The sequence below is a fragment of the Ovis canadensis genome, chromosome 4 (assembly GCF_042477335.2).
Source record: "Ovis canadensis isolate MfBH-ARS-UI-01 breed Bighorn chromosome 4, ARS-UI_OviCan_v2, whole genome shotgun sequence".
In the NCBI taxonomy this organism is placed as follows: Eukaryota; Metazoa; Chordata; class Mammalia; order Artiodactyla; family Bovidae; genus Ovis; species Ovis canadensis.
In genome coordinates this window covers 40,930,223-40,948,371 of record NC_091248.1, presented here as the reverse complement: position 1 = coordinate 40,948,371, position 18,149 = coordinate 40,930,223, and the positions used below count along the sequence as shown (strand labels likewise).

The window sequence follows — 18,149 nt, the reverse complement described above, 5'->3', positions numbered from 1 at the left end:
AAGTTTCCACAAATCTCCCATGGAAGTCACATAGCACAGACTTAATTTCACTGGCAGTGAATATGACAGCATGTGTGAAATGCTGCTACCAGGAAAGCTCATCTGAGACTAAAGTGCCCAGGTTTTTATTGGAGGTAGATCACACAAGGCACCATTTGTCTAGCATATACTAAACTGACTCCCAGAAGGAAAGCGGGTATTTGGTATAAACCACATTGTCTATACAGATAGTTTAGGTAGAGTAAGCCACTTTAGCAGTTAGGAATGATGGGAACTTTTTCTAAATCTAACTTCCAAGATATTGTCCCAGGCCGTCCTTTATAAGGAGAGCAACTTAAGGTTTGTTGTGTTAACTCTTTTCCATACAGTCTCGCCTTCATGATATGCTTATGTTCTCTTCTGTGTAAGTGTGAGTGTGTAGACATGGAGCAAAAAAGTTTTGAGCCAAAGTCTATAGTTATAAAATTTATTCTGAATCAATCAGTAATAATTTTTGTTTATGGGGTTATTATTTTTTTAAAACAACTAAAGCTTAACTGTAGAGTCACTTCATTTAGTAAATAATCATAATATTAGCTAACATTTTTTGTGTTAGGCAGTCTTCTAAAAGTTTTACATGTCTTCATTTAGTCCTCACATACCCTTTGATGTAGGTACAGTTATGATAAGGAGTCTAACTAAAATTATTTCTAAGTTAACAAAAGTGTTAATACAAAGTTGGCTCTAATATATTTCAACATTAAAAAAGTGAAATGTTGATTTAAGAACATGTCTACTTGGGGAGGGAAGTGGGAGGGGGGTTCAGGATAGGGAACACATGTACACCCGTGGCGGATTCATGTCTGTGTATGGCAAAACCAATACAATATTATAAAGTAAACAATGATAATGAAGAACATGTCTACTTATTTTTGTCCACATTTTTTCTTGCCATATATTGAATATAATTGAGAAGAAGCAAATTATAGTATGTGGACAGGTAATGAAGGAAGAAATAATCCGATGTATTTATTAAGTTGATTATTAAATTACTTTGTTTTACAGTTTAATCTTATCTTCTCTTTCTCCTATTAGTATAAACAAAGAGAATTATTGTTTGTGAGAGGGAGGTACAGATAAGGACATACAGCAAAAATGAGTAATGTATATGATATAGAAATCTTTAACACTTTCTTTCCTATAGAATTTAAAATTTTTGTTTTCTAATTTTTTTCCTTCATCAGTCTTTAGATGACCTTTCAAATGTATCTTCTGATGACTCAGTACAACTTCACGCTTACATTTCAGACACTGGTAAGAGACTTTGTGGTTTAATTATTACTTAAAAACTATTGAGTATCATTACCCCTACCTTATCTTCCACGTTTATTTTTACAAATCATTTTTCTGTTCTGTAGCCATATTTTCATGTTACTTTTTTTTTCTGTAGCATATTCTTCATTAAATTCTATAATGTTTATTATTATATGTGTATTTCCTTTCTTTAAGGTTGTTACTGTTATCATTTGAAAAAGGATAAATTCTGAGCACTTTGTCATTGCTGATAAACTTTGAAACCAATCTTTTCTTTGATTCTAGCTGATAATTGTCTGCATAATTCTTATTAAATTGTTTTGGGGCAGATTTTAGTTTAGTATTTGTTTTCATACATGCAGAAGTCAGTAGATTTCTGGGTAAATGAAGCTTTTGTATAGGAGAACAAGAAATGAAAACAAGAAATGCTTGAATGAGGTGAGATTCGTGACTGAATTAGCATGTGTGCAAAATGGCTAGTGAATTGAGGAAAAAAATAATTTCATCATTGTTATTGAGTTATTAGATAATGTCAGTGATGGTTTTCTTATCTGGCTTCTCATGATTCTTATGTGGATCTGTCTTTTCTGAGGATTCTGATATTCTAGCTGTTTTGTCCATTCATTCAACAACTGTTTATCAGCTTCTTAAAGGATATGGAAGCATAATACTAAGCATTTTTAATAAGTTGTTATTTCTGTCAAACAAAATTATGTATAATCACTAAAGAGGCAGTACACTAGAGTGGTTAAGAGGACAACTTTTTATCCAGATTGCTTGGGTTGAAACCCCAGCTTTGCCACTTAATAGTTGGATGAACTTGGATGAGTCTTAACTTCTCTGTATCTTAATTCCTCATCTGTGAAATGGGATAATAGTAATACTTGCCTCATAGAACTAATAGACTAATTGTATTACATTATATATTAGTGTTTGTTCGATAAACATTTACCAGTTGGACTCCAGAGTCTCTTTGAGTCTGGATCCCATGTCCTTAACCTTATGACAGGAAGTAGAACTAGTGCAGTGCACTTATGGAATGATTCTTGGACTAGTGGACTGGCCCTTCATTGAGGAATCTTGTTTTAAAAAGTAGTGGCTGGGTTAGACATATGCTTAGTGATGAGATTTACTTATATTTCGGTCCTAGTCCTTATCTGGTTATAGATTAGTAACAAAGAGGTTGCACAGCACCTGCTATGAGTAGTAACATTGTCCTAATGAAAACACAACCTCTTATTTCCACTGTAACATCTCACCATCATGTTAAAATGTATGTAGCCTCATTATCTTTTAAAATCAAATAACCTTTGTATCTTAGGGCTTGTTTTATAATAGCCCCATATTCTTCCTTTTGTGCACCCATCCTAGTCTGATCTTCCTGCCTATCAAATTTGTATCAAATCTGATTATTATTTTTTAAAATGCTTTCTGACATTCCTTTCTTCTTTCCTTTTCTGTTTCTTACTAGTTTCTTTGTTTTTATTAACTCCTGATTGGTTATGGTGTGCTGCCTAAGTGGCCTCTGATTTCTGTTTTCCTTTCCTAAACCTTTCTTAAACACAGCGTGTAAAGCCATTGCCTTGTTGACATGCTGACACTGTTGAGTGATGGTTTTTTAATGTGATGAAAGTGTTGTGCAGTTTGTTCTGCATAGGTCTCCAAGTGAAGGATAATTGAAAGAGGTGAAGAGTGAATAATAAAGTCTCTGACAGCAAGATGACCCGGGTCTATCCCCAGTCTTCAGTTCAGTTCAGTTCAGTTGCTCAGTCATGTCCGACTCTTTGCAACCCCATGAATCGCAGCACGCCAGGCCTCCCTGTCCATCACCAACTCCCAGAGTCCACCCAAACCCATATCCATTGAGACAGTGTTGCCATCCAACCATCTCATCCTCTGTCGTCCCCTTCTTCTCCTGCCCTCAATCTTTCCCAGCATCAGTCTTTTCCGATGAGTTAGCTCTTCACATCAGGTGGCCGAAGTATTGGAGTTTCAGCTTCAACATCAGTCCCGTCTTATATTTTGTCAAATCAGGAACACTGATATTAGATGGAAAGGAAATGAAGGACAATTCTGAATACAAAGTGCAAATCTTAGAAAAACGTTCATGAAAACCTGGGAGAGATTTCTGTAGAAATACTGAATCTATACTGCATTTGCCAGTATAGATTTGTAGCTGTTTTGTGATTAATTTACTAAGAAGGTGCTCAGACCTTTCTTTGCCTAAGTATGTACAAAATACAAAATATTTAGTCAGCTCCAAAGCTTGGCCACTTGTTTTTTAGACAAGAGCAATTTATACTTCTGATCAACATGATAGTCTAAACTGCTATGCAAAATTTTGCTTCCTACACATAGAAAAACTGAAAACAGTAGGATAAAAATACCTAAAAGGGGAAATCTACAGGTGGAATAGACTATGAGGAAAAGCAAATATAGGGAGATGAAGAGGAGTTGAAGCCAAAGAGTTTATAGGAGTGTAAAGACTGCTCTTTTGCTTTTGATAGCATTTCTATGTCGTCAAATTTAAAAGAGGCACAAATGGGCTAAGGCAGAGGAAAGCCTGGAACCACAGGCCTTTGCATAAAGCCCAGATTCACAGAGGGTGACTTGATATGAAAGAGGAACTAGAGGAACTTAGCCTACTGTCAGAAGAAAGAACAAAGAATGTCAAGGTCATGGTTGGGAATGGTATCACTCATTAAATTGAAAGGCTGTCTTATATCACATGTGGGTGGAATAAGATTCAGCCATCCTCAAGTAGTTGTGGCACATGGAATATGATAAAAATAATTGTAGAGATAAAATAAGGCAAGGATACCACACTGTAAAAAATAACCACATCCAATTATAGAAATCAAAAAATAGTTATTGAAATTAAGGTGAGTGAATGAATTAAAAAGCAGATCAGGTACAGATGAGTGGAGACTTAGTAAAGTGTTAGAGACCTGAAAAGGTGATCTTGAGTAGAATACAACATGGCTTTCAGGTGGGAAAATGGAAAATGAGAAAGAATTATTCAAAGCACATCTCTTTACTTAAGATCTGTACAAAATAGGAATAGGTTTTGATTTTCAAGACTGCCTGACTTGGATGGTTTGTGCCAATTCAATAGAAAAAAAATGACTTCTTAGAAAAGTCTTCAGAATAAATTACACTTGTAAATTGCTGTATATTTTGAATGAGAAAGATTTGCCAAAAGATCAGATAGATCTTGTTGTTTGTGGTCGTTTTAGTCACTCAGTCTTGTCATTGGCTATAGCCCACCAGGCTCATCTGTCCCTGGGATTCTCCAGGCAAGAATACTGGAATGGGTTGCCATTTCCTCCTCCAGGGGATCTTCCCAATCCAGAGATCAAACCTGCATCTCCTTCATTGGCAGGCGGATTCTTTACCACAGAGCCACCTGGGAAGTCCAGATAGATCTTACCCTGTAGCTTTTGCTTGCAGTTCAGTTTCAGAGCTATCAATATTAATTGAGTTACAGCTGAACAGTGAAGGCTAACACAGAAGGTATTGTTTTGTTTCTGTTAAAAGCTGTTTGGAAAGAGAATCCAAAGTAGACATCACTGTGTAGTTGGTAGTATCGTGATAGCCTTGTAGGTCATTTTTTAATGGAACCAACACATATAACATCTTATGGCTGTGAGTACAGATGACAGGAGCCTGTTTTATCCTGGTGACATCCTTTTGTCTTATCTGTCATTTCAAATTCTCCATTTCATGTTGTCCTTTTTGTTTTCGCTCTTCATCTTCCTCCTTTTTGTGTCTTTTGTTCCTCTTCATTTTGTCTTAAATGACTAGTATATGCTCACTATGACCCATATGCTGTGGCAGGCGTTTGTAATGATCACGGCAAGACATACGCATTGTATGCCATCACTGTACACCGGCGCAATGTGAACACTGAGGAGATGTGGAAAACCTACCGTCGTTACAGTGACTTCCACGACTTCCACATGAGGATCACCGAACAGGTAGTGAGATTTTTAAAGTTTGTGTGCTGTGTATTGTTCCGTGATTCCATGTTTGATTCTAAATGGTTGTGAGTAATGCTAAGGTATGACCAAAGCTAAGAAAATAAGGTAACAATTTTTTATAATCAACAGTGAATGTTAGAATGGTTTTGTCCATTTAACGAATAAAAATTAAACAGTCCTAATCATTATGGACTAGTGACAAAGTACCAATGATATACCTTGGAAAATTAGAATAAATGTGTATGTCTGATTTTAAGAGAGTGTGTATATCTTGTCCTTTGCTTAGGTATTTGGGTTTATTTAACATATAGATAGAGATCATTGTAAGACATTTTGTGATTTTCTGTTTGGTAATATAATTTAAAGCTGTGGTTATTTTAAATAGCATCCTTTCCCAACTACTAACAGGTAAATCCTCCATTAAGTTGTTTGAAGAACCGAAACCTAAATTATATTTAAAGTTAACTAAATAATGATTTTAATTCTTACCAAATACAGCTCTCTTGTTTCATAGAAGTGTGAGGCCTCTTAAACATAACAAATGTAAATATTTGTATTTTTCTCTGTTTTATCTTTTGTTAAATATTTTTTCTTCTTTTTAACTTAGAACAAAATAAATTATCAGTGGATAAATTGGAATAGGTAATCTGAAATTTATTTTAAGTCATGATAATCTTTCATGCAGTGTTTTAAAATACATAATTATTGGTAAGCCAATAAAATAATAATAATGATGACATTTGATTGGGTGAACTAAAGCTTTGAAATGACATTTTACTACATAAATAATCAGAAAATATATCTTTCACTTAGGATGTAAAAATGTGTGGTTGGCACCATAATTATCTCATTAAAATATTTTGTAAATAGAGTGAGATAACCTACTGATAAAGCTTTAAAGTGTTTAGAAACCAGGTTATTATTGACTCCACAAGCCCATATTAAAAGGACTGTTTTTAATTATATTCATAAGGAAATTAATAACTCTGGGCCTATCTCTTCTATTGTTCTTGTTAAATAGATCTCCATGTTTAGCTTGATTTGTTTGCAAAGGTGAAAGAATTTCTGCCCCCCAAAATTCCTGTTTGATATTTTTTTTAAATCACATAGTTCATATATCTCTTCCTTTTCATCCTCACACTTTAACCTAACAAGACAAATTTTAAAGTAATGTGAATTACTGAGAGTAGTTTTAGTTACTCGCAAATTTATGGGAATTTGGTATAATATGAAATTTTCTTTGTGTGAATAGTTGTAATTTTTTCCTGCTGTTCAAAGGAATAATCATGCTTAAAGATTCTAGGTTGACTGTAAATACTGTGTTTATAGATTGACAAATATAGATAAAGAACATACTTTAAAAACTCTATTGATAGAACAATTCATGTAGAAAATTTACTTTTCATTACAGCACCAAAATTAAATGCAACTAACTGATAAAGCACAATTCAGTTTTAAAGTGCTCAGCGCAGACAAATGAAGTGGATGTGTTAAAGTTACAGTAGTATGTGATTACTAAAGCATATGGATTGCTTTTGGAGCTTAAGAAATTAAAACCTAAGCTTGTTAAGTGAAATTTTAGGTTTAAAGAAAGTACTAAGCACTTGTAAATAAGACTCACACTGTTTGCCTTTTAGTTCTGCCTTGTTTATATTTTTAGTTTTATTTTATATTTATATTTTTAAAACAAATCGTATAAGAAAACGCAGTGAACTTTTAGTTCACTGATGGCAACAGTACAACCAGTGGATGCAAATAAATTCTAACTCCACAGAGCTCTCTAAGTATTAAATTATTTTAGAACAGATTTCATTTTGTTTCTTTAACTTTGTGACATAAATTTTTTTCCCATTCTAAACATTTGAACTATTATTTGTTTTCTTTAATGTTTTATAATTTTATAGTCTTAATTTGATACTTTATGGATAAAGATTTATAGGATTAAAAGAAAATAATTGAGGAATGGGATGGAGAGGGAGGTGGGGGGGTTCAGGATAAAATGTTTTCTTCCTTTTTAAATTTAAGGGAAGAAAAAAAAGAAAATAATTAAAATGTTGAATGTCCAAATTATTTTAGAAATGATCCCACCTCTACCAGTTCATTATTCAGCTTATGACCATGAACAGGACAGACCGAGTCCTTGCCTCTAAGAGCTTGCGTTCCGTGGATAACTCTGTGCCTTTCAGTTTTATTGGATGACTTATTCCTAAATATGCAGCTTATGTTTATAAATAAAATACCAATAATTTAAAAATATTAAGTATGCATTAAGATAACTGAGTGAAATGTATTTTATGTGTTTGGATATAAATGAACTTTGAATCCTTCTAATAAAAAATTCTAAATGTTTTTGAAATTTTCTAGACCTGACATATTCAGTGTGGAAAGATAAAATCTTTGGGTTTGGAATATCTGTGATTTATGTATAGTATTTGAGTTCTCTGTGAACATTGAAATATATTTTAATTTATATTAGTTCTTTAGGTAGGTTTCTTTTTTTTATTATTCATTTAAAAATATTTTTGTGACTTTTTGGCAGAGGAAATCCTGTTACTTTGCAGGGAATGGACTACTTTGTACTTGTAAATAATCTTTTAAATATAAACTAATAATGAATTAATATAGAGTATTAAATTTTTCCATTTTTCTTCCTTTTAAAATAACAATATTTGAGAAAAAATGCTTCTGGTACAGACAGATAATTTTAAAACCAGCTTGATAATTTAGACTTTAAGAAAATAACTGTTACATTTAAATTTTTATTAATAAGGTTTAATGTTTCAAAATTTTGGAAATTGTTGTTTTGAGGAGTACTGCTATATTCCCTTGATATGTTAGTTTACTAGAACTGCCATAACAAAATACCCAGCTTAAACAACAGAAATCTGTTTTCTTATAGTTTTGGAAGCTAGAAGTCCAAGATCAAATTGTTGGCAAGTTTAATTTCTCTTGAGTCAGCTCTCCTTGGCTTTCAGATGGTGCTGAATATGGCCTCACATGACTTTTTCATTGTATGCTCCCATTCCTGATGGCTCTTTGAATCCCTCTTATAAGGGCTTTGTTTTGATTTTATTCCCTCTCTGAAGGCCTTGTCTCCAAATACAACCACTTCCGAAGTACTGGAGGTTAAGGTTTCAACATGTGAATTATGAGGGAATAAAATATATTGGTAATGCCTAAATAAACCACGCATTCTGTAAAATTCAGTCAGTAGTTTAAGATACCATTGAAAAGTCATATTCCAGGAGACTAAATATCTTTTAGAACACCTTGAAAAATGTAAATTTACTTCTATAAAATGTGGTTTAAAAAAATTAAAACCAGGATATTATACATTCATATTCAATAAAAACCCATTCTTACACTTTTGTGAACCACCAAATTTGTGACTACAGCATAACATTTTCCCTGAAAATTACTGCCCCCACTTTTTTTTCCTTGGCTAGAGTAAAAGAACTACTTTTAACTTTCATGCATAACATGTGATGAACTTGTCACATTATAGCTCCAAGCAACCATCTGATTTGCCATTCCATTTAATAATTTATCAGAATCTTCCAGTTTTGGGATGAAAATTATCCTACACCTTTTCATTTCCTCTTTTCTTTAATCTCTGCACCAAGAATGAGTTTTCTTTGCAGACTCATTGTTGTCTGTTGTTATTTAATCAAAGAATGGTTTTAGACAGCTTGTTGCTTCCTGGATATGCGTCGCACAGGAAAAGCAATGAAGCTCCTCATTGAAGTTTTAGATACTAGATATTGTTGGCCAAGCACAATAACTTGCTGAATGACATTGTTCTTCCACTTTGTTAGCAGCTAGTATGGTTAAAATCTGTGCTTTAACAAGGCATGGTGGATTGCTAACTATCTGGACTTCTGAAGGTGAAGTCTATAGATGCTAAACTTCAGATATGTACACTTGTTTTTGTTAGTGGCTTTACAAATATAAGATATATGCTATATAGCTCTTTTATTTTCTTAGTTATTATGAATTTATTTTTCATGTAGTTTCATACAGGGGAAAAGTATCAGTGTTATACTATATGTCATTATATAGACAGAGTTATAGCTGTAATCTGTATTTTGAAGTTTACCTCTTCTACTTTTAATAGTTAGCTATTACAGTGATTAACTGATTTGAAATCGTCAATATAAAAATATTTCCTTGAGTTTTTTCAAGAAACTAGGAACTTGTAACTTTGATTAGTAATAGTTTATTTGCTAATATTTTATTCTTGTCAAAAGGTTTTTAAACAAAATGTTTTTTAAAACCTTTTGTTATGAAAATTTTGAATGATCTTAAAATCAGAGAGATTATTAAAATGAAAAACCATGTGGTTCATCAGTTATCCATGTTTGTCATTCTTAGAAAATAACTTCTTTGTAATAACATTAGAACTGTGGTTTGGATATATTTGCACAGTATTTTATATTTTCTGATTTGGGCTTAATAAGATAAAATATATTGCAAAATCTGTTTAAGATACTTCTGATACATAGAGAAATTGTCACTTGGAAAATACTTTTCTCTTTTTGTAAAAATAATCTAAGATTATTGAATGTATTTTGTTTTGTAGTTTGAAAATCTCTCAAGCATATTAAAGCTTCCTGGTAAAAAGACTTTTAATAATATGGATAGAGATTTTTTAGAAAAGAGAAAGAAAGATCTAAATGCATATTTGCAGGTAAGTTCAGGTTTATTACTCGTAGGTTTCATTTTAATAGAGCACACAAATACAGCTGATTTCTTTGGTAGAGAACGCTTTTACTGTAATAGTGAGATAGCAGCCACTTTTGAGGTGCTGAGATGTGGCTTGCAATCTGATCAGTAATTTATAAACATTATTTCTCTGTTTATTAATTTAGAAGTTTTCTGGACACTCAGTGCTAGAAATTTTACCTTCAGGTTTGAATGAAAACATAGCCACACACCCCCCACCCACCCACACCCCCCACACACACCTACATACCCACACCTGTACACACACACTCAGTGCTAGAAATCTTACCTTTAGGTTTGGATGAATACATACCCACACCCACACACACAGATACATACACACACCCGGAAGATTTCACTTCTGAAATAATAAAATGTGTCTCATAAGTTATTTCCTGAATAAGGACTGTCAGAAATAACTTTATTTTAGAAAGTAGTACCCAAATACCAGATTTTAATAATATCACTTTATGGTTTTTTATACTAATGAATGATTTATAAAGATGTCTCATCTGTTAATATTAGCTCCCCACTTCACTCTTTAGGAGTCAGCAAATTCCAGCCTACAGACCATATCCAGCCTGCCACCTGTTTATTAGAGTTTATTATATTATTAGAACACAGCCACTCGTTTCGTTTATTGCTGTCTATGACTGCTTTTTGGAGAAGGCAGTGGCACCCCACTCCAGTACTCTTGCCTGGAAAATCCCATGGATGGAGGAGCCTGGTGGGCTGCAGTCCATGGGGTCGCACAGAGTCGGACACAACTGAAGCGACTTAGCAGCAGCAGCAGCAGCATGACTGCCTTTACACTACTACATTGGAGTTGAGTAGTTGCAGCAGATTATGGATCACAGAACGTAAAACAATTATTATATAAACTGTACATAAAACATTTACTGACCATGTCCCAATATTTAGTGAAATTTAGCCAATACTATACTTGATATTTTGGGGGAAGTTTTCTCTCTCTTAAACGTCTATAAGTTTAATTGAGTTTGCTTACAACTATTCCATAGCACTACAGTTTACTGAAAGGCTAGGAAAAACATAAATCTGCTGTTATTCACCTTTGTCTTCTGGCTTAAGGCTAAATGATATTATTTATATGACTTGTTAAACATTTTGATTTTTTAGAATGTATTAACTTTAGTTGCATTAAAATCTGTATCAATTATTTATAAAATTTAGAAAATAAGCACCTTTTTCAAAATCTGGTGCCATAAATGTATGTTTTAGTTGTGGCTATACTGTCTGCATCTTACCTAATGATCTCAATATGTCTAAACATGTTTCATTGAAGGAATTAAGCTAGAATGTTAGACTATATCATGTTGTAAAAGCAACAGTTTGTTTTGGGTCCTCTTTGTAATACTTAAAAGTTTTCATTTTAATTGTTTTATGTACTTTCCATTAACGGTAACTTAAAATTAGAATGTGGATAACAGCAGTTTACTGCTATGGCTCTTCTTAGTTATAAGCTGTAAAACCTGAAAATGGAATAGTAAATAACATTTTGGGGAATTCCCTGGCAATCTGGTGGTTAGGACTTCACACTTCCACTGCAGGGGAAACTAAGAGCCCACATGCTACGTGGTGAAGCTAAAGTAAATAGATAGGTAATAGATAAATGTGTTAATATTTAAAAAAATAATGACAGCATTTTTTACTATACATTCTTACCTTTCTAGCAGATGACATTGTAAGTAGAAGTTAATTTCCAGTACCCTATCAATACAAGATGCCTCTTATTTTTCCTGTTAGTTACTGCTAACTCCTGAAATGATGAAAGCGTCTCCAGCCTTGGCTCACTATGTGTATGATTTCCTTGAGAACAAAGCCTATAGTAAAGGGAAAGGGGATTTTGCTCGCAAGGTAAGCAGACCATTGCATTGGCTTTCTGCATAGGTCTGTTTTCTTTGTTTTCAGTAAAAGAAGATAATTTATGTGCATGTTTTAAAACTAGAAATTTTATTAAATGTTCTTTGGTGTCTTCTGTGCTTTATCAAAGAGTCAGACGCGTCTGAGTGACTGAACTGGTGCTTTATCCAGCCTACTATATATAGGCATACCTAATAAACTCCTGTTTTTACATGTGGATTAAAATCTAGTAGTAGCTGGAAAGGGGAGCGAGAAAATAAAATAGAAGCTTTGTTTCTGGAATGATGCTTTAAGGAAAGTTGGCCTAAGACAAGCCACAGGCTTTCACTAGTTTAAGAAGGAGCTGTTAATCCTTCTTATTGGGAGGAAATGTCTTTTAATTGGAGTAAGGATAGTAAAAATGTTAAGAAGACTCTGTCCTGAAAGTATTTATGCCTTTTTAGTGAAATAGTTGTTATTTAAATTTTTAGGGACACAGGCCTGTTCTGGAAATAAGATGCTAGGTTAAGACAATAAATGATTTACTGCTCAGGTTGGGTGAGAGAGCTCACTGGGTGAGAAGGCAAACAGTGGAATCAGGCAATGTTTGGTTCAAATTCCTGTTCTGCCATTTATTAGTTGTGGCCTGCAAAATGTTACTTAACCTCTGGGCCTTTAGTTTCCTCAAGATTGAAGGTGTTAATCCTCAATTGAGAGCATGTGTGAGTCAAATGAATAATCTATGTATGACAGTGCCTGTCTGAATCAGTGTTGGCTCTTAGAAGTAGTAACAATAGTAACAGGAGCTGCAGCATTAGTTGGGGAAACTGTAACTAGGAATTCTGTGTATTATTTTTGCAACTTTTTAAAAGTCTGAAGTTATTTCAAAATGAAAATTAAAAGACTTCCCCACCTCTCATCCCCTATAAAAAGATTAACTTGTTTAAAAAAGATTAAGGAATTGGTACAACTAAGAATTAACAACTGTAAGAACTTCAAATGATCTCTCAAGGATTCCATGGTTTAACATCCAAGTGAATGCTAATATTTCTAAATGGAATGTTTTTTATTTTAATAAGAAATTCTAGGTTATGTATTTTATAATGATGGGGGGAAAATATGGTGACCTTATCTTTGTATTTCATGACTGAAGTGATTGAGTTTTAATTCCAACTCTAAAATAGCTTTATTGTTAATAGAGATGCATGCTAATATTCCATCTTTTTTATGTTTACCTTAGTTTATCTCTTAAGATTGCATCTATTTGAGATAAATTATAAATTGATAATAGCCTTTTGAGATAAAAGAAGCATTATATTGTTTAGTCTCTAAGTTTTGTCCAACTCTGTGACGCCATGGACTGCAGCATGCCAAGCTTCCCTGTCCTTCACTATCTCCTGGAGTTTGCTCAAACTCATGTCCATTGAGTCAGTGATACCATCCAACCATTTCATCCTCCATAGCCCCTTTTTCCTCCTGCCCTCAGTGTTTCCGAGCATCAGGGTCTTTTCCAGTGAGTTAGCTCTTCACATCAGGTGGCCAAAGTATTGGAGCTTCCGCTTCAGCATCAGTCCTTCCAGTGATATTCAGGGTTGATTTCCTCCAGGATTGACTGGTTTGAGCATTATATTAAATGTAGGCAGTTTCTTTTTTACCACCCTACAGTAGCGTGTGCATATGTGTGTGTATGTATGTATGTATGTATGTATGTGTTTATCTCCAAATAGTTCCATGTCGCTTTTTTAAAAAATCACTACTAGAGTCTAAAAATCCTTTTGAGTCACTTCTGGGAATCCACAGTAACATACATTTTCATAAATCATATTAATAATTACTAAGTTCATCTTGACATCTTTCAGATTGTTGGGATAATTTTCATGAACATCAAGAGGAGTTTTCAGCTACATTTCCTTTTTGGATAAATTGTAGTTTAATATTTTCCTTTATTGTATTTCACTGGAAATTAAATAGCTATTAGAGAAAATAATCTACAAACATTTTATCAGTGGCTAATTGTGTTGGAGAAGACTCTTGAGAGTCCCTTGGGCTGCAAGGAGATCCAACCAGTCCATCCTAAAGGAGATCAGTCCTGGGTGGTCATTGGAAAGACTGATGTTGAAGTTGAAACTCCAGTGCTTTGGCCATCTGATGTGAAGAGCCGACTCATTGGAAAAGACCCTGATGCTGGGAAAGATTGAGGGCAGGAGGAGAAAGGGACAACAGAGGATGAGATGGTTGGATGGCATCACCGACTCAATGGACATGGGTTTGGGTGGACAGGGAGGCCTGGTGTGCTGCGGTTTATGGGGTCTCAAAGAGTCGGATACGACTGAGCAACTGAACTGAATCAGAGCTTGAGAAATACTTTATAACACATTATCTTGGTCACACAATTTGCCTAGCTTTGCAAAATTTATGGGCAAGTTCCTAGAAGGAATAATAGACAAGTGGTCTTCCTCTATGCACACAGTATCTTTCCAGTTTTTTTTTTATCAGAGTGTAATGGCATTTTTAAGCTGTAAGTAGGGACCTAAATTTAAATTCAAATTCCCTTGTTTTGCCTTTTTAACTGATACAAATAACTGAGGTGACAATTGAATGAATAGCTAACATCTAGTTAAGTCAGGCAAAGTGTACACTTTTGCCGGCAATCAATAATTTACTCGTCTGCTTGGTAATGTGTAATTGTCTTTTTTTTTTTTTTTGCTCTAAACATCTATTTTAAGACATATCTTGCTGCTGGAAATGTTAGATTGTGATAGACTGATTTTATGCTTCTAAAATTCTACTTTTTTCATGGTTGAGAGACATAATCATGTGTAGAGGTTTTTCCATGCTCCTTTGCTCCCTCCACTTTCCACCACCAATACAGATGTTTAAGCTTAACCCTCAGAAATTGGATGGTGAAAAAATAGGAACCAAAAAATGGATCCTGAAGGTCTAGGATTGGTGCTCAGACAGCTATTTTTAATTATTATGTAACTCATGGTGTAGATTTAAGTTCTCTTATTTTGAAAGAGTATTAGTGGTAGTTAGCCTCATGCCTGGGCTTCCCAGGAGGCACTGGCGGTAAAGAACATGCCTGCCAGTGCAGCAGGCATAAGAAACGTGGATTCGATCCCTGGTGGGGCAAGATCCCCTTGAAGGAGGGCATGGCACACCACTCCAGTATTCTTGCCTGGAAAATTCCATGGACAGAGAAGCCTAGTGGGCTACTGTCCATGGGGTCTCAAAGAGTCAGACATGACTGAAGCAAATTAGCATAGCATAGCCTCAAGCCGGAGAAGGCAATGGCACCCCACTCCAGTACTCTTGCCTGGAAAACCCCATGGATGGAGGAGCCTGGTAGGCTGCAGTCCATGGGGTCGCTGAGAGTCGGACATGACTGAGCAACTTCACTTTCACTTTTCACTTTCATGCACTGGAGAAGGCAATGGCAACCCACTTCAGTGTTCTTGCCTGGAGAATCCCAGGGACAGGGGAGCCTGGTGGGCTGCCGTCTATGGGGTTGCACAGAGTCGGACACGACTGAAGCGACTTAGCAGCAGCAGCAGCCTTAAGCCTGGACAGCAATTGAGGTTGTATTCGTTTAACCAACTTAAGATTGTATTAGCTGAACCCATGTTTCCACTGTGAAGTGTAAGATATATAAAATTCTAAAGTACTTTTGATGGTGTTCAAACAATTTTTAATGTAAGTTAATAGATTCAAATGAAATTCATGCCTTTTATGCTTCTGAAATTCTGCCTTATCTGTGAACATTAAAACTTAGTTGAATGGTGGCCATTTTTCCTAAAGTTGTACATTTTAAGTGTGGTATTCTCATGTTTATCTCTCTTAAGAATTCTTGTGTTCTAAAACACTGGCAATAGTGTCAGTATAGAAGTAATGTCCTGACTGATTTGAACATACTGTTCTGGTTAACTAAAAATTACTATTGTATATAGAATTAGGATTAACACACATACATATATATTATAATTTTACACCCAAATATATATATGTATATATAATTTTACACACAAGTGCACGTGCACACATGATGGTTAACTTCTTTTTACCCTTTTTATTCTCTGTATCTCTTCAGTGGCAGCGGTTTTCAAGCCTCTCTTCCTCATTCCTCACCTTTGGTTCTACTGTGAATTTGTTGTATTGTGACAATGTCCCTCCTAGAGGTTGTATTTTCCAGCAAACATATCTGTAAGACTTGTCCCTGCTTACGCCAGAGAATTATTAAAACTTCTACAGTTATCTTGAAATTCCCTTTTGTTGTTATTGTTTATTACAGTACCTATTTCACCTTCTCTGGTTTTCTTGTTGAAAATCATGAAAGCATATTAAATAATTTTATCTTATTAATATCTGTTAATGTTGTGTTTCTTAAACAGTGGAGTTCAGTGTTTTTTGCTATGATTGCTATTGTGTTTTTTTTTTTTCTTCCTGCATGGAACATAATTTGTTTCTGTGGTAGTCTTTATAAGATTCAACACTTTCTGGAAAATATTCTTAGTATTGTTTGACTTTGGTTTGGTGTCTGGTTTTTATTTTCTCCTTTCCTTCCCTTCCTCCTCCTCTCCCTCCCTCCTCCTCTCTTGCTTTCATTTGTTTTGTTTGTTTTTATCTGTTAAAAATCAAGATCCCATATGCATCTACTTTGGTTTCTTTATTAGATGGCTCTCCCTTTCTTAATTGAAACTATCTGGCATCTATTACAGTCAGAATGTCAATTTTAAAGCTTCCTATCCCTCTGAGATTATTTCTTTATATATCTCTTAGCATATTTTCTTTATGGTTTTTCTATTCTGCCTTAGTAAAATATGGCTTGCATGTCTGATTTGCAGCTTCTCTTTTTCCTAATAGATTCCAGATTCCTTCCATAGATTCTAATTGAGGATGAAACCTATCCTAAAAACTACTTTGTTAAATAAATCTTAGTTCTTTGAGCTTTCTGTTTGTTTATTGTATCTGCTCATTTACTTTCCAATATTGCTCAGAATATCTATGTCTTTGCTGCCTTGAATCACGGCAGAAGTATGTTGTGGCTGTTTATACTTGGATAAGTTTCTGTTTGGGAAAACTTCATTTTTTTCAGAGGTTTTCTTAGTAAGAAGGCAACCCAAGGTTTATATTCATTTTCTTCCTGTAAATATATCACTTGTATATTTGTATCTGAAAATACATTTTAAAGACACTCTGAAGACAACAGTTCAGTACTTTTAAAAGGCAATGAGTTATTACAGACTGGAAAGTTATTACACCTTTCGTGTGTTGCATTTGGTTTTCTGAGGCTTCTCAGTTGAATAATAAACTTGATACAGTGAAGTCATGATATAATATCTTTTCCCTTTAGATGGACACTTTTGTAAATCCACTTCGAAATTCTATGAGGAATGTTTCAAATGCAGTCAAATCCCTTCCTGATAGCTTGGCAGAGGGAATGACTAAAATGTCGGACAACATGGGCAAAATGTCAGAAAGATTAGGTCAAGATATAAGGCAATCATTTTTCAAGGTAAGAAGTGTTTTCAGTAATGTCTGAAGGAAATGATTTTTAAGTCAACTAAGATTTACTGAGCTCCTGCTTAGGTTTACCTTATTTCTCTTTGTAAGTCCAAAGCTCTCTAGACACATAGTCTCATAAAGAATTAAAAAGCTAAAGAGACTTGATTATCAGAAGTGGATACTATAAAATGCACTCACTTCTCAGTCTCTTGCAATACAATTTAAAAATTAATTTAAAGCACATTTAAAATTAGTGAAGTTAACATTCTTTGTAGTGTTTTATTCCATTATACCATATTTACTCTATAATGTTAAAATTTACAGCAAAACCAGTACATGCTATTGTATAAATTATACTAGTATTCATCAGCAAACATAAATTTCTCCTGAGTCACACGATTAAGATTCATGAGATGAAAGGGAGGAAGAGTCTTTTAACATCATCAATCCTTAGTATGTAGATACCTGTGAGAGGAACAGAGGAGTTTGCTTGGGAACATTTTCATTATACTAGTAGTGGATACTGGTGAATCAAGTAGTTTTTTGCTTCCTAATGTACATTTTAAAAAATAATTTCGACCTAGTTGTTTAAAGTTATAATCAAGACTATGAAAGAAATCATGTAGGTATGAGAACTTTGTTTGTTAGATCATGTTTCCATGAAGAGGAAATATATAGAAACACAGATAGAATTTATTTGTTGTAAGAGACAATTCCTAAAATATAGTGTGTGTAAGTCATACTCTTCTGTCAACTCTCATATCTTCTCTGATGCTCCATCTGAACTTCTAA

The 18,149-nt window shown here is 34.2% G+C and overlaps 1 protein-coding gene across 4 annotated transcripts in view; it reads left to right on the top strand.

The window, feature by feature from the left end:
• Nucleotides 1-18,149, top strand: part of SNX13 (sorting nexin 13) — a 148,460-nt gene that overhangs the window by 118,260 nt on the left and 12,051 nt on the right. For 3 of the 4 annotated variants that reach the window (XM_069587605.1, XM_069587604.1, XM_069587608.1), the window contains 5 exons: nt 1,224-1,293; nt 5,131-5,270; nt 9,853-9,960; nt 11,760-11,870; nt 17,206-17,367. In XM_069587605.1, coding sequence (XP_069443706.1) covers nt 1,224-1,293; nt 5,131-5,270; nt 9,853-9,960; nt 11,760-11,870; nt 17,206-17,367 — 591 coding nt within the window. The remainder of the gene's footprint in view (nt 1-1,223; nt 1,294-5,130; nt 5,271-9,852; nt 9,961-11,759; nt 11,871-17,205; nt 17,368-18,149) is intronic. The other variant, XM_069587607.1, reaches the window with a different exon arrangement.